We start from the raw sequence: 12,520 nt of genomic DNA, 5'->3' as shown, positions 1-12,520 counted from the left end.
GTACAGAGTGCGGGAAAAGTTATGGGGAGGGTGGGGTCGCAGGGGGTGGGTGGCATAAGGTTGTGGTGGTTAGATATGATGAGAAATTCAGTTTTTGAAGTGTTTATGGCCAGGTGGAGGTTGATGAGGAGTGAAGCGAGGCAGTTTTCCCAAAACTTTAGGGATTTGGGGAGGGATTCTTGTATAGGCATGAGGATTTGGACCTCATCAGCGTATAGGAAAAACTTGGGACCAAGGTCAGAGAGGAGATGGCAGAGCGGCAACATGTATATATTGAAGAGGGTGGAGGATAGGGAGGAGCCCTGAGGGACACCTTGGGATAGGCAGATGTGAGAGGATTTCGGAGTTTCCGATTTTTACTGTGTTGTCTCTTTTGTTCAAGTAGGATGTAAACCAACGGAGGGCTGTGCCTGTAATGCCAATTTTAGATAGGCGAGTAAGGAGGATATTGTGGCTTATAGTATCGAAGGCTGAGGAGATATCGAGAAGGGCAAGGATATAGGATTGCCTGTGGTCTAGGCCCTTGCGAATGGTGTCAGTGAGCAAAAGTAAGAGGCTTTCTGTGTTGAGAGACGGAAGCCGAATTGGGATGGGTGTAGAATATTATGATCTTCCAGGTATTCGGAGAGGCTGGGAGTTGACGACCTTTTCCATAATTTTGGCTAGAAAGGGAAGGTTAGAGATGGGGGCGGTAATTGGATGAGGGCGGTAGGGTTGGGATGAGTTTTTTGAGGAGGGGTTTGACGACGGCAAGCTTGAGGGGGTCAGGAACTTTGCCAAGGGAGAGGGAGCAGTTAATTATATCGGCAAGAGGTTTAAGTGATGATTGTGGGGATGAATAGCAGTGCTTTGGTATCGGAGGTGTGAGTTGCAGGTTTGATTTTTTTTTTTTTGTAGTATAGATTCGATTTCATTAGCAGACATTAGGTCGAGTGACACTAGGTTGGCATTGGGATTTTTTGGGAGAGGGTTTGTCAGTGGGAGGGGGGGCAGTGGGGGGGGGCAGTGGGGAATGAAGTAGGATATTTGCTATTTTGTTTTTGAAACAGTAGGCGAGGTCTTCACATTTACTGTTGGCTTCTTCGTCTGTGATTTGGGGGGGGGGGGATTTAGTGAGTTCTGCCACATATGAGAATAGGGCTTTTGCATTGTATTGATAGTCATGGATTTTTGCGGAGAGTCTGGAGAGTGGAGAGTCTGTAGGCATGAAGAATGGATTTGTAAGCGGCTGAGTGCTTCAGGGTGGGGTTTTTGCGCCAGATTCTCTCTTTAATTCTGAGATCATTTTTCAGTTTTTTAAATTCAGGGGGTGTACCAGGGTTTATTTGTTGTGTGCGTATGATGTATCTCTCTATTGATAAGAGGGCATATTATTAGCTATGTTGGTGGTGAAGTTATTCTAGGAGGAGAGTGCTGCATCTGGGTTGACAGGTCTAGGTTGTTAAGGGATTTGGAGAGGGAGGAGATCAATCATCTGTGGAGCAGGGTTTTCTGAAGGAGATGGTATTACTGTGAGTGGGGTTATGTGTGGTGGAGGTCTTTATGGAGAAGAGTGCCTTGATGAGGGCATGGTCTGAGCAAGGGACAGGTGTACAAACGGGTGAGTCAGGGGAATGAATACGGGAGTTGATAAAGATAAGGTCGAGGGTATGGCCTGCTTTGTGAGTGGAGAAAGTGATGAGTTGTCTGAAACCAAGGGCATGTAGGGAGTTGAGGGTCTCACAGGAGGAGGTATTGGGGTAGCGTCCACATGGAGATTGAAGTCTCCTAGAATTACAGCAGGGGTGTCTATATTGAGGTTGTCAGAAATAAATTCAATGAGGGGATGGGTTGAGTTCCAGTAGGCCATTGGGGGCATATATGAGGCAGATTTGAAGCTCTTGGGATTTGAACAGGCCAATTTCAAATCTGGGTGTGGGGGGGGGGGGGGCATTGATGTTTAGTGGTTTGAGTTTAAGGTGTGTGTTAGTTGCTAGGAGGAGACCACCACCTCTTTTTTTTTTAGGCCTTGGGATGGAAAACATATCATAGGTATGTGTGGGGAGCTGATTTAGGAAGACAGTGTCGGTGTGCTTGAGCCAGGAGTCAGTAATGGTGCAAATTTCAGGTTTGCAGTCTAGTAGGAGGTCGTTAAGGATGGGAGCTTTTTTCATGAGTGATTGAGCATTAAAGAGTACGATAGATAGTGTACTGAGGCCCAGGAGCTGGGTCAGTGGAGAAATCGTAATTGGAAGGAGTGATTTATGCTGTGCGGGGGGGGGGGGGGGGGGGGGGTGTTGAGAGAAAAAGGAGGGTATGGGGTATTTGTGGGTGGGGTAATGAATGCGGGGGATGGTGTGAGTAGTCATTGGACCAAGGCGGCGGGAAGGGAGATACAGGAATTACTGTTAGAGACTGTAATGTAACGGGTTTTAAAGTTAGCGGAGAGTAGCAGGTCTCCAGAGGGGAAGACAAGACGATGAATAGTGAGTCACAAAGGACTGAGGTACCATTGCCTCACTGAGGGGATGAGGCTGGCAAGGGAGATGTAATTATGAACAGTCAGAATACCAGAGTTCACGGAGTTTTGAGGTAGATAAACAGGCTAGTGGTGGGGGGTATGAGTAAGTGGGTGTAAGGTAGGGCAGGCTGCACTGTTGCCAGAAGCTCAGATTAGGAGGCTGAGTCAAGTCACGCAGCTGACGTGGTTCTGCAGGGTTGGAGAGGCACCTGAGGCAGTGTGGGCAAGGTGCAGGCCCTGAACGGAGGGGTGGGTTGGCGAAACTGGATCCCGGTAGTTCAGTCTAGGACCCATGACCCCGGCGGCTGTGCGCCGAAAGCACCGGGCGAGGAGGGCAGCCGAGGGGCTCAAGTAGATGCGGTTTGCAGGCCGGGGAAGATGGGGGGGTAGTGGAGAGCACAAGGAGAGGCACAAAGGAGGGCACTAAGGGGGGCAGGCCCCTTAGTGGAGCTCCTTTGGTGCGCGGCGCCTGAGGCCTGCAGGAGGCTTAAGGCGTTCCTGCTCTCCGCCCCCCCAATGACGTGGTGCCGGATCGAGGAGCGGAGCATGGTTGGTGGGCAGCAGATCGGGGCCTAGCGAGGTTGGTGGGATGCCCTAGAGTGAAGGGTCCTTGTCCCGGGTGCTTGGGTCCCGGTGTACGGTGAAATGCTGTGGTCTGGGCTGGCCATTGGGTGGAAGGCCATGGTCAGGACCAGCGTCCGGATGAGGCACTTGTCTGGTCAGGTGTCCTGGGCAGCAGGCCGCAGGTCAGATTCCAGCGTCGGGGCGGCAGGCTGCGGGCCAGGTCTGGCATCCGGGCGGCAGGTCACGGGTTCGAGGGGGCGTCCGCAATAGTGGGCTGCCTGGTGCGGTGGTGGCGGTCGGCGGCAGGAGAGGGGAGCGCCTGAGGCCTGCAGGAGGCTTTAAAGGCCTGTTCCTGCCCTCTGCCCTCTGATGACTAGTGCCCGGATCGAGGGGCGGAGCGTCATTGGGGGCGGCGGATCGGGGCCTAGCGAGGCTTAGGGCGGGGTAGGCTCTTACTCCGGGTGTGTGCGGATTGCGCGAGCCGCGTCTTCCCTCGTCTGGTGGTCGGGGTGAGGGCTGCAGTCTGGTCCGGCGTCGGTGAATGCCGCGGTCTGGACCGGTGTCGGGCTGCAGGTCACGGGTCGAGTGGGCATTCCGGAGGTGGGCTGCTGGAGCGGTGGTCGCGGTAGGAGAACAAAGAGAAAGCATTTGATTAGGCAGGACGTGGTATGGAGAGAGTGCTGATAGTATTATAGGGTAGCCTACTACTGATCACTGAGGTAAGTGTAAAAACACACAATGATCTGATAACAGTTGAGTCATGAAGCCATTGTTTCTGTTCAGACCTAGGGTGATAGCGTTAATTCTTTTGATGAGTTTCACATTGGAGTGTTCCTTTGAAGTTTTTATCCATGAGTATGGCAACCTTGAGGTCAGATAGAAGATGTCCTAGAAGCTTGAAATGTTCCCCTATTAGTTTCTGGATGTTACCATTTTTAATGTCAGACTTATGTCCATTTATTCTTTCCTTAGGGATTGAGCTGTTTGTCCTATGTAGACAGGAGAGGGACATTGCTGGCCAGTAATGGTGTATATTACATTGGAAGAAGAGCAGGTGAATGAGCCGATGATGATGTAGTTGATGTTGGGTCCTGTGATGGTGTTGACTGGGTTAATATGTGGACAAAATTGGCATCTGGTTTTTGGTAGACTCTGATACTTGAATTTGTGTCATTGTTGTACAGTTTGTGATTGCTGGTGAGTATCCGTTTGAGGTTGAGGGGAGCTGTTGGTAAGCCAGGATAGGTTTGCCACCCACGGTCTGTGAGAAGGTGGTGTCATTGTCCAGGATGAGTTGAGCATCCTATGATAATGTTCCATTGGTTTCAACTAGGATCCTGTCGTAGTCTGTTCCTGCGTATTTGTTCGGCTCTATTGATATGTTTCTTACTCATTGGGTGGCTACTTAATCCAAAAATGTCAGTTTTTATTTATTTTATTTAGAGAACTTTTTATAACCGACCCTCATGTAAAATACATATCACATCGGTTTACAAGCGAAACATCACTTTGGTTTACACGAAACAACATTTGTAAACCATTACAAATTCTTGAGATGGGAGTCCCTTCTGATGAGTCAGAACAGATGTGATTATATCATAGGGCTTCGCTGTAGACAATAGACTTGGTAGTGGGGGTGAGTGGAAGCTGGAATCAGCGGGTTTTCGGTATAATTTATTTTATTTTATTTTAGTTTTTTCTATACCGGCATTCGTGAGGATATCACATCATGCCTGTTGCGGTAATGAATAGGCATCAGACAGCAGCATTCATGGCAGGCAGGAGGAGGGAAGGCAAAGAGGGCAAAGAGGGTTTGTCCTCCCGAGCCTCTTCCTTTTATTGTACATTCATACAAAGGCAGATGATGTGTCATTACATGATTGGCTACTTTCCCATAGCACAGAAGAGTCATTACACCATTGGCTTTGGCTCAGGGGGTGTGCACGGATCATTTCATTGGCTGCTGAAATCTATACCTCCTGACTTTGTCCTGCCTCTGACTAGGGAAAACCCAGCCCCTCCCTCAGGAATTCAGGGCCAACAGGTATCCTTTCCCAGGCAGAGACTTAAGCACAAGTGATGCTTTTATTCAGGCAAATGTCAGGGAGAAGGGAAGTTAGTGTTTAATAAACCCTGAAATGGCTTGCTGGCAAGCGCATATTTCCCACACATTGCCGGTTTACAATAAACAGTGGAGTGACAAAAGGAACAATGAACGAAATAAATAATAGGTGTTTAAACATAAAATAGTTACGTTACAATAAAACAGGGGATGAGTGCAACTGGGAGCAAGAGGAAAAATGAAAGGAACTTTAAAGGAACTTTAACATATCCTTTATGTATTTATGTATTTGGGCAGTGGTGTCCAGAAAATGGACTTGCTGAGTGGATTGTTCTAGGCTCAGGTTGATGGTAGGGTGGAGTTTGTTGAATTCTTGGTGTAATTCTTGAAGTGCTTCAAGTCCATGAGTCCAGATAATGAAGATGTCATCAACGAATATTAGGTAGAGGAGCAGCTTCTGGGTGTAAGAGTTGAGGAAACGTTCTGCCATGAAAATGTTGGTGTATGGTGGAGCCATGTGGATACCACATGCCAGTGCCATTGACTTGCTGATACAAGTCCTGTTCAAATCTGAGACCCCACGCTCAGACAGATACCCCATAACCAGACAGAAATAGAGATACAAAGACACCCGCATGCAGACACAGACACCTCACAGAGAGAGACAAATTAAAACAATCCAGAGAGGTAGAGAAACACAGACATACCACACCTACAGAAAAACACAGACATTTATTTATTATTTATTATTTATTTAGTGATTTTTTATATACCGCTGCACTTAAGAACATCACCTCGGTTTACAAGTGGACATACCACCTCCAGATAGGTGGTATGTCACATACAAATGACATACCACCTCCAGACAGAAGACAGAGAAAGAAGAGACAGGCAGACAGACCAAAGTACATCAGAGAAACACAGAGACACATACTGCACTCCACATCGGTAAGGGCCTGAAAAATGTTTTCAAAAATTTAGATGCCAGCCAAACATTTTTAGGAACTGAGAAAACTCCATCCCAATCTGCCCAACTTTTGTTTGCTATTTTTCTCATTTATTTTTTCTCTGTATTTGTGTGGTTTTTCTTAGCTTACCTTTCTTTTTCTCATGTTTTGATTTGCTTATTTACATTTTTACTCTTTTTTTTTCCTTTATTCTCTTTTCCTCACCTCCTCTATCTCTCCCCTCCACTTCCCCATTCTCTGGCCTCTTTGTCCATTCCTTTCCCGATCCTCACCACTTCTTTTCTTCCAGTGGGCAACAGCTGTGATTGCTCTGCCTGGGTAAGGACCTTGCAGCAGCAGGAACACCTCCTGGTAGCTTTCCTGGTTGTGGAACGCCGCAGATGCTGTTCCCATGTCCAGTCTGCTGCAAAATAAGAAGCTCCCTCCCCACTTTGGTCTACCACAGCAGAAGCAGCACTTCTCCCTGGTCCACCAAGAGAGAGCATGCCTAAACCATGGCATGCTTACAATGAGGTCACTGCATTCTGGCAATTCTCTCCCCTCCTGACAGGCAGATTTTAAAAGTGTTGCTCACGCAAAAAACGGCCCCATACACATGCGAGAAACACAAATTTTAAGAAGTGGGGAAGTGTGTGTGTCAAGAATAAGGAGGCAGAAGAGGGGTGGGGCCAAGGCGTGCGCGTGTAACCCCCAAATTTTGCAAAGGCCGAACATGGCAGCATGCGCCATGTTACCTACATAACTTTACTACTGGTCTTGATGAGTTTCAAGTGGAGATTTTGAGCCAGAGGGACCAGGGAAGGAGAGGGAGAGAGAGAGAGAGACTGTTAGAGAGACAATCTGACACTCTATATATCTCCCACTGTAAGAGGGGCACTTTAAACTCACGGTGGGTTTTGGAGGGTGGTGGTATTACATTGGTCTGTTTAGAGCACAAAGACTGTACTGTAACACTGCCCCCCCCAACCCACCCTGAGATGAAAGTGCCTCTCTTACAGTGGGGGATATATAATTTCAGATTGTGTCTCTCTCTCTCTCTCTCTCTCTCTCCCCCCCTCCCCCACCCACCCAATATGGTCACTTGTGGTGTAAAGGCTGCATACATATGTGCAGCAGGGATATTTTAAATAAGCATGTACTTGCTCGTACAATATAAAATTAAGTGTATCTTTGTGCGTATGCCCAAACACGCCTTTATGAGTGCACGCGCCCTCCTTCTAAAATTTACGTGTGAGCTTGCAGTAGATCCTCAGCACAGACTCAACAGCATAAACCATTTTTTTCTTTCCTGATTGTAATATAACTTTGTTTTCCCTTAATATATTTATGCAGATGACTGGGGCGAAGAAGAAGCCTTATAGATCACTACAATTTTAAAAAACATTATTGCACTTAGTTTCTTAGGTTCAGCGGCAGATATTAATGATAAGTTACAGATTAATCACAATAGGTTTGCAGTTTCATATTGGAGTTTCTGCAGAACTCTGGTGCGAATACCATCAGGTCTTAGTGATGTGTTACTCAGTTTCAGTTTGCTCTAGCATTTCTTCCTCATTCAATCATTTGCTTCACTTTGTTTATGAATCACAACATAACAGAATGGGTCAGGTGAGGGGTGTCTCTAACATTTTTGACAGTGTAGATTTGAAGTATTATTTATATTATTTGTTTACCACAATATCATTAATACAATCAAAGCGGTTCACATGAGAAAAAATTACAAATACATTAAAAAAAAAGAACAAACATTCAATAATAAAAAACATACATCATGGTTCGTCAAAGGAGGAGACTGAAAAAAATAGACAAAAGATCAGCATTCAAAAAATACAAAGATCTCAAAATGAAGAAAAACAGGAAAGAATACCTGGTGAAGCTGAAAGAAACAAGGAAAGTAAATGGGATGGCACCTTTGGGGTTGAAATGACTCCCTTACTGAGTGGGTACATTTTGTCTGGAAAATTGTCACTCAAAAAATGTATCTGCATAAGAGATGGGTCTGGAAGTGTTCTCAGGGGGATGTGACAGATCTTTAGTTGGGCAGTGCTGACTTTCAGTGCTGTCTGTATAAAATTATGCAGGTAAGTCTGGTTGGGCTAAATGCCTGTCTGGCTAACTTTATCCAGGTATATTCAGGGCAGTATTACCCAAATAAGATCCACTGATTATCTGGATAAGTTAATTGCTAGCCGACTGACTGAATATCTGTCTTATCAAGTTTTGGGTGAAACTATCAAGAGTTTAAATGCATGTTCCTATTTGTTTGACATGCGTCAGAGTCCTGTATGTCAAATGTTTATTGAAAAGAAAAACTTCACAGTTTTACATAAAGATTTTAATGCAGTCTCATGCACTACTCAGTTTACTTTGTGGTTTTTTTTTTGTCTACAGACTATTTTAACTTAAAGTATACTTAGACTAAAATGTTTTTTCTTTTTTTGTTTTTTCTAGTTGCATGCTGCCATTAGCCATCATATTGATCCAGAATGTCTTGGGCTGGGTTTAGGCAGTGTGCTGTTGAACAGCCTAAAACAGACTGTAGTTATATTGGCAAGTAATGGCGGTGTGTTGAACACTGTACAATCAACTGCACAGGCTGTACTGCAGACTGGGTGGTCAGTGCTGCTGCCAACAGCAGAAGAGCGAGCAAGGGCTCTCTCAGCCCTTCTTCCCAGTGGAGGTAGAGTATGTTAAACGGAGACAACTTATGCTTTCAAACTTTGCTTTCAAACATTAATTTTTCTAACTAGTTCTCTTTCTCTTAGTGTTAGGACATGAAATGAATGTAAGTCCAGGCGCCGATTTATGATAGATCTTCTAGTGAGCAGTTTGATGGCTGATGGTGGTTTGGAATCTGCACTGAATGCTGCTATCATCGCTGAAATTCAGGTGTAGATTTTATTTAGTCACTTATAACTAAATGCTTACAATTAGCATGCATTATCAAAGGTTAAAAATGTATTAAATTAATTAAATCCAAAATGGTGGTATTGTCTTAATCACCTGATGTATGCAGCTAAGATTGTCCTTTTTTTTTTTTTTTTACTTTAATAAAATGTAGGGACCCATTGGGCTGAATTCCACTGATGAGCTTCCCCAGGCTGGTTCCCTCTGCAGGATCCTACGACCAGCATTGCTGGAATAAGGGCTAAAAGCACATCTGAGTCAGGAATAGCTCTGGTTCTTCTCTTCAGTACCATTCCTTATAGACAGCAGTTACCTGCTGACCAGTTTGTCCCCAGCCCAAGCACTTGAGTGTCTGGGCAGTTCAGTGCTGGCGGTTTTTCCCCAGCGCAAGTACTTCACTTTATCCCAGGACAAGCAGGATGCTAGTCCTCACATATGGGTGACGTCACTGACGGAGCCCTATTGCGGGAAAAACCTTCTGTCAAAGTTTCTAGAAACTTTTGACTGGCACTGTGAGGCCACTGAGCATGTCCAGCATGCCATGATATTCTCTGCCACAGGGGTCTCACTCTAGTCTCCTTCCCCGGTTTTCCGTGCTGCTGTAAGCATCGTGGAGATAGGAGCCCTGTGAGTTTTACTCACTATTCTGACTGAAAGTCATTAATTTCACAAATTTTCTCCCATAAGGGATCTCACTCTCACTTTTTCACCGGACGGTGAGAAATTCACATCGTTTTTACAGTAAGTAAAAACAATTTTTTTCTCTCAAAAAATTTCCCCCCGTTTTCATCGACAGCTGTAGATACAAACATGGCTTCTGGGTTTAAAAAATGTCCGATTTGCAATCGGACCATGTCTATCACAGACCCATACCACAAGTGTGTCGTCTGTTTAGGCGAAAAACATATTTCATCCTGCCAACAGTGTGCAGAGATGACCCCTAAAGGAAGGAAACTTAGGCAGGAAAAAATGGAGCACCTTTTTCACCAACTCCTTCCTTCCCCTTAGACGTCGACAAAATCATCCCCAGCTGGAGTCACCAAAAAAGTCCTGCTGAAGAAATGTCGTCTGGAGGGATCAGGCAATGGGACCTCGCCAACACCGTTGACTGTGTTGATAAGGTCGGTAATCGAGCAAAGGCCTAAACATAAGCATCGACATCGACATGCCCCGACACTAACGTTAACTCTCTCCCCGGTAGAACCGATAACAAAGCGGCAAAAACACAAAGAAACACCAGCACCGTCAGGGCCTACTTCGATGGAACCGATACAACCATCGCAAGAGTTACCATCTACTCCTCCACCGCCGCCGACCATTCCAGCCGCATCACAGGACTTGTCCATGCTTATCAAGCAAGCAGTAATGCAAGCCCTGAAGGAACAAATTCCGGCGACTGTGCCGATGCCGGTGATGTCACTTACACCGGTGACATCACCGATGCCGGTAACATTACCGATAACGATGGAACCATCGATACCGGTGATATCACTGATGCAGGGACTAATCCCGATGCCGGGGGACACCCCGATGCCAGTGGCAATGTCGATTCCACAGACGACCTCAATGCCACTATCGATACTGAAGTCTGTGCCTTTGGTCTTACCGAACACCATGCCGATGTCGATGGCTCTAACTGTTCCGGCACCAATGCCAATTTTTACACTTGCACCAATGCAAGGAAGAAAAGACAAAACAACTATGGTGACTTTTAGGAAAACATCGAAGACATTAATCACTTCTTCGATGCCGAAGTCTTCACCAACGGTGCCACTCCTTCCTGGGGCTCCAGGACACCCATAGTCAGCACTACATGAAATCATCATGAAAGGTATCAAGATTTACTGGATTCTCTTCCTCTAATCCAAGAGAAGAAAATCCTGAGGACTCATCTCCTGAAGATCCATTACCAGGACCTTCTGGCATTCCTCCTCCACCTAGGACTTCAGCACCTCCACAACAAATCCAAGAATGATACTTGGAGTGACATGAACTCAGACACATCATCTGAGGATTTTATGACTGAGCCATCACCACCAGATCCCCGAAAGAAATCTCCTCCAGAAGATTTTACTTTCACCACCTTTGTCCAGAAATGGCGGACTCCATTCCTTTCAAATTAGTAACAGAGCAGGACACCAGACAACAAACCTTGGAGGTACTTCAGTTTGTTGACCTTCCAAAACAGGTTGTAGCCATACCAGCGCATGATGTTCTCTTAGAATTACATCATCATCTCTGGGAACATCTCTGCTCCGTTCCAGCAGTTAACAGGAGAATGGACAGTACATATCTAGTACAATCTGCTCCTGGGTATCAGAAGTCACAGCTCCCTCACCATAATAAGGACACATTCATCGAATCCCCCAGGTAAAGACCACCGGTTTTGGATTCCCTGGGTTGCAAAGTGTATCAAGGAGCCATGTTTGAACTCTAGAATCTCTTCCTATCAGAGAAACTTATGGAAGCAAATACAAGATTTTGTTCCATCTCTCCCAACTCAGTACCAAGAGGCAGCCCAGACCATCATCCACAAGGGTCTGGAGGCCGGGAAACATGAAGTCCATGCGGCCTGTGATGGATTCGAAACAGCTTCAAGGGTAGCTGCATTAGGAATCAGCGCCAGGAGATGGGCATGGCTTAAGGCCTCAGACCTTAGACCTGAAGTTCAGGAATAAGCTAGTGGTCTCCCTTGCCTGAGAGACAAACTTTTGAGGATCCAAGGTCCAAGATGCAGTGACTCAACTAAAGGAGCACACTGAAACACTGAGGCAGCTTTCTTCCCTTCCGCAAGATCCCCCTATGCACTCTGGGCGTAGGCCTCAAACGGAAAGACACAAGAAGGCCTTTTTATAAACAACGAGGATACTATCCTCCTACATCTTGTGCCAGACCTTTTAGGACTCAACAAAGACCGCAACCAAGACAGCCGAGGGCAACTAGGCCTCAAACCTGCTCCGCAGACAGGGCCAGCTGGTGGTTTTTGAAACCAATTCCAGAGAACTCAGCTACTTCTCCAATCCTCAGCCAGAACTTCCAGTGGGAGGCCGGATATCCAGATTTTACAACAATTGGATACCAATAACATCAGACCAATGGGTTCTGTCAATAATATCTCGAGGTTACCAACTCAGTTTCTCTCAATTCCCACAGATTTTTCCTCCAAGTCATTTTCATCTCAGCGAAAATCACATGCTTCAATTACAAATCGAATTATCCACCCTTCTGAAAGCCAGGGCTGCAGAGCCGGTGCCCCGGTCTCAGAGGGGCAGAGGATTCTATTCCCATTATTTCCTCATTCCAAAGAAAACCGGAGGCCTTCGTCCCATCCTAGACCTCAGAAATCTCAACAAATTTCTAAGGAAAGAAAAGTTCAGGATGGTTTCTCTAGGCATCATGCTTCCACTTCTTCAAAAATGAGATTGGCTTTGTTCTCTGGATCTTCAAGACGCTTACGCTCACATTCCAATATTCCCTCCTCATCGCAAGTACCTGTGCTTCATGGTGGGTCAACGATAT

At 46.0% G+C, this 12,520-nt stretch overlaps 1 protein-coding gene across 1 annotated transcript in view; it reads left to right on the top strand.

The window, feature by feature from the left end:
* Window positions 1-12,520, top strand: part of LOC115092958 (E3 ubiquitin-protein ligase HERC2-like) — a 2,733,734-nt gene that overhangs the window by 446,933 nt on the left and 2,274,281 nt on the right. The window contains 3 exon segments of the mRNA XM_029604466.1: window positions 8,546-8,774; window positions 8,860-8,889; window positions 8,892-8,983. Coding sequence (XP_029460326.1) covers window positions 8,546-8,774; window positions 8,860-8,889; window positions 8,892-8,983 — 351 coding nt within the window.

This window comes from Rhinatrema bivittatum, chromosome 5 (genome assembly GCF_901001135.1).
Source record: "Rhinatrema bivittatum chromosome 5, aRhiBiv1.1, whole genome shotgun sequence".
NCBI classification, from domain to species: domain Eukaryota; kingdom Metazoa; phylum Chordata; class Amphibia; order Gymnophiona; family Rhinatrematidae; genus Rhinatrema; species Rhinatrema bivittatum.
The sequence above is the reverse complement of the archived record's forward strand: the minus strand, read 5'-3'. Positions and strand labels throughout refer to the sequence as shown.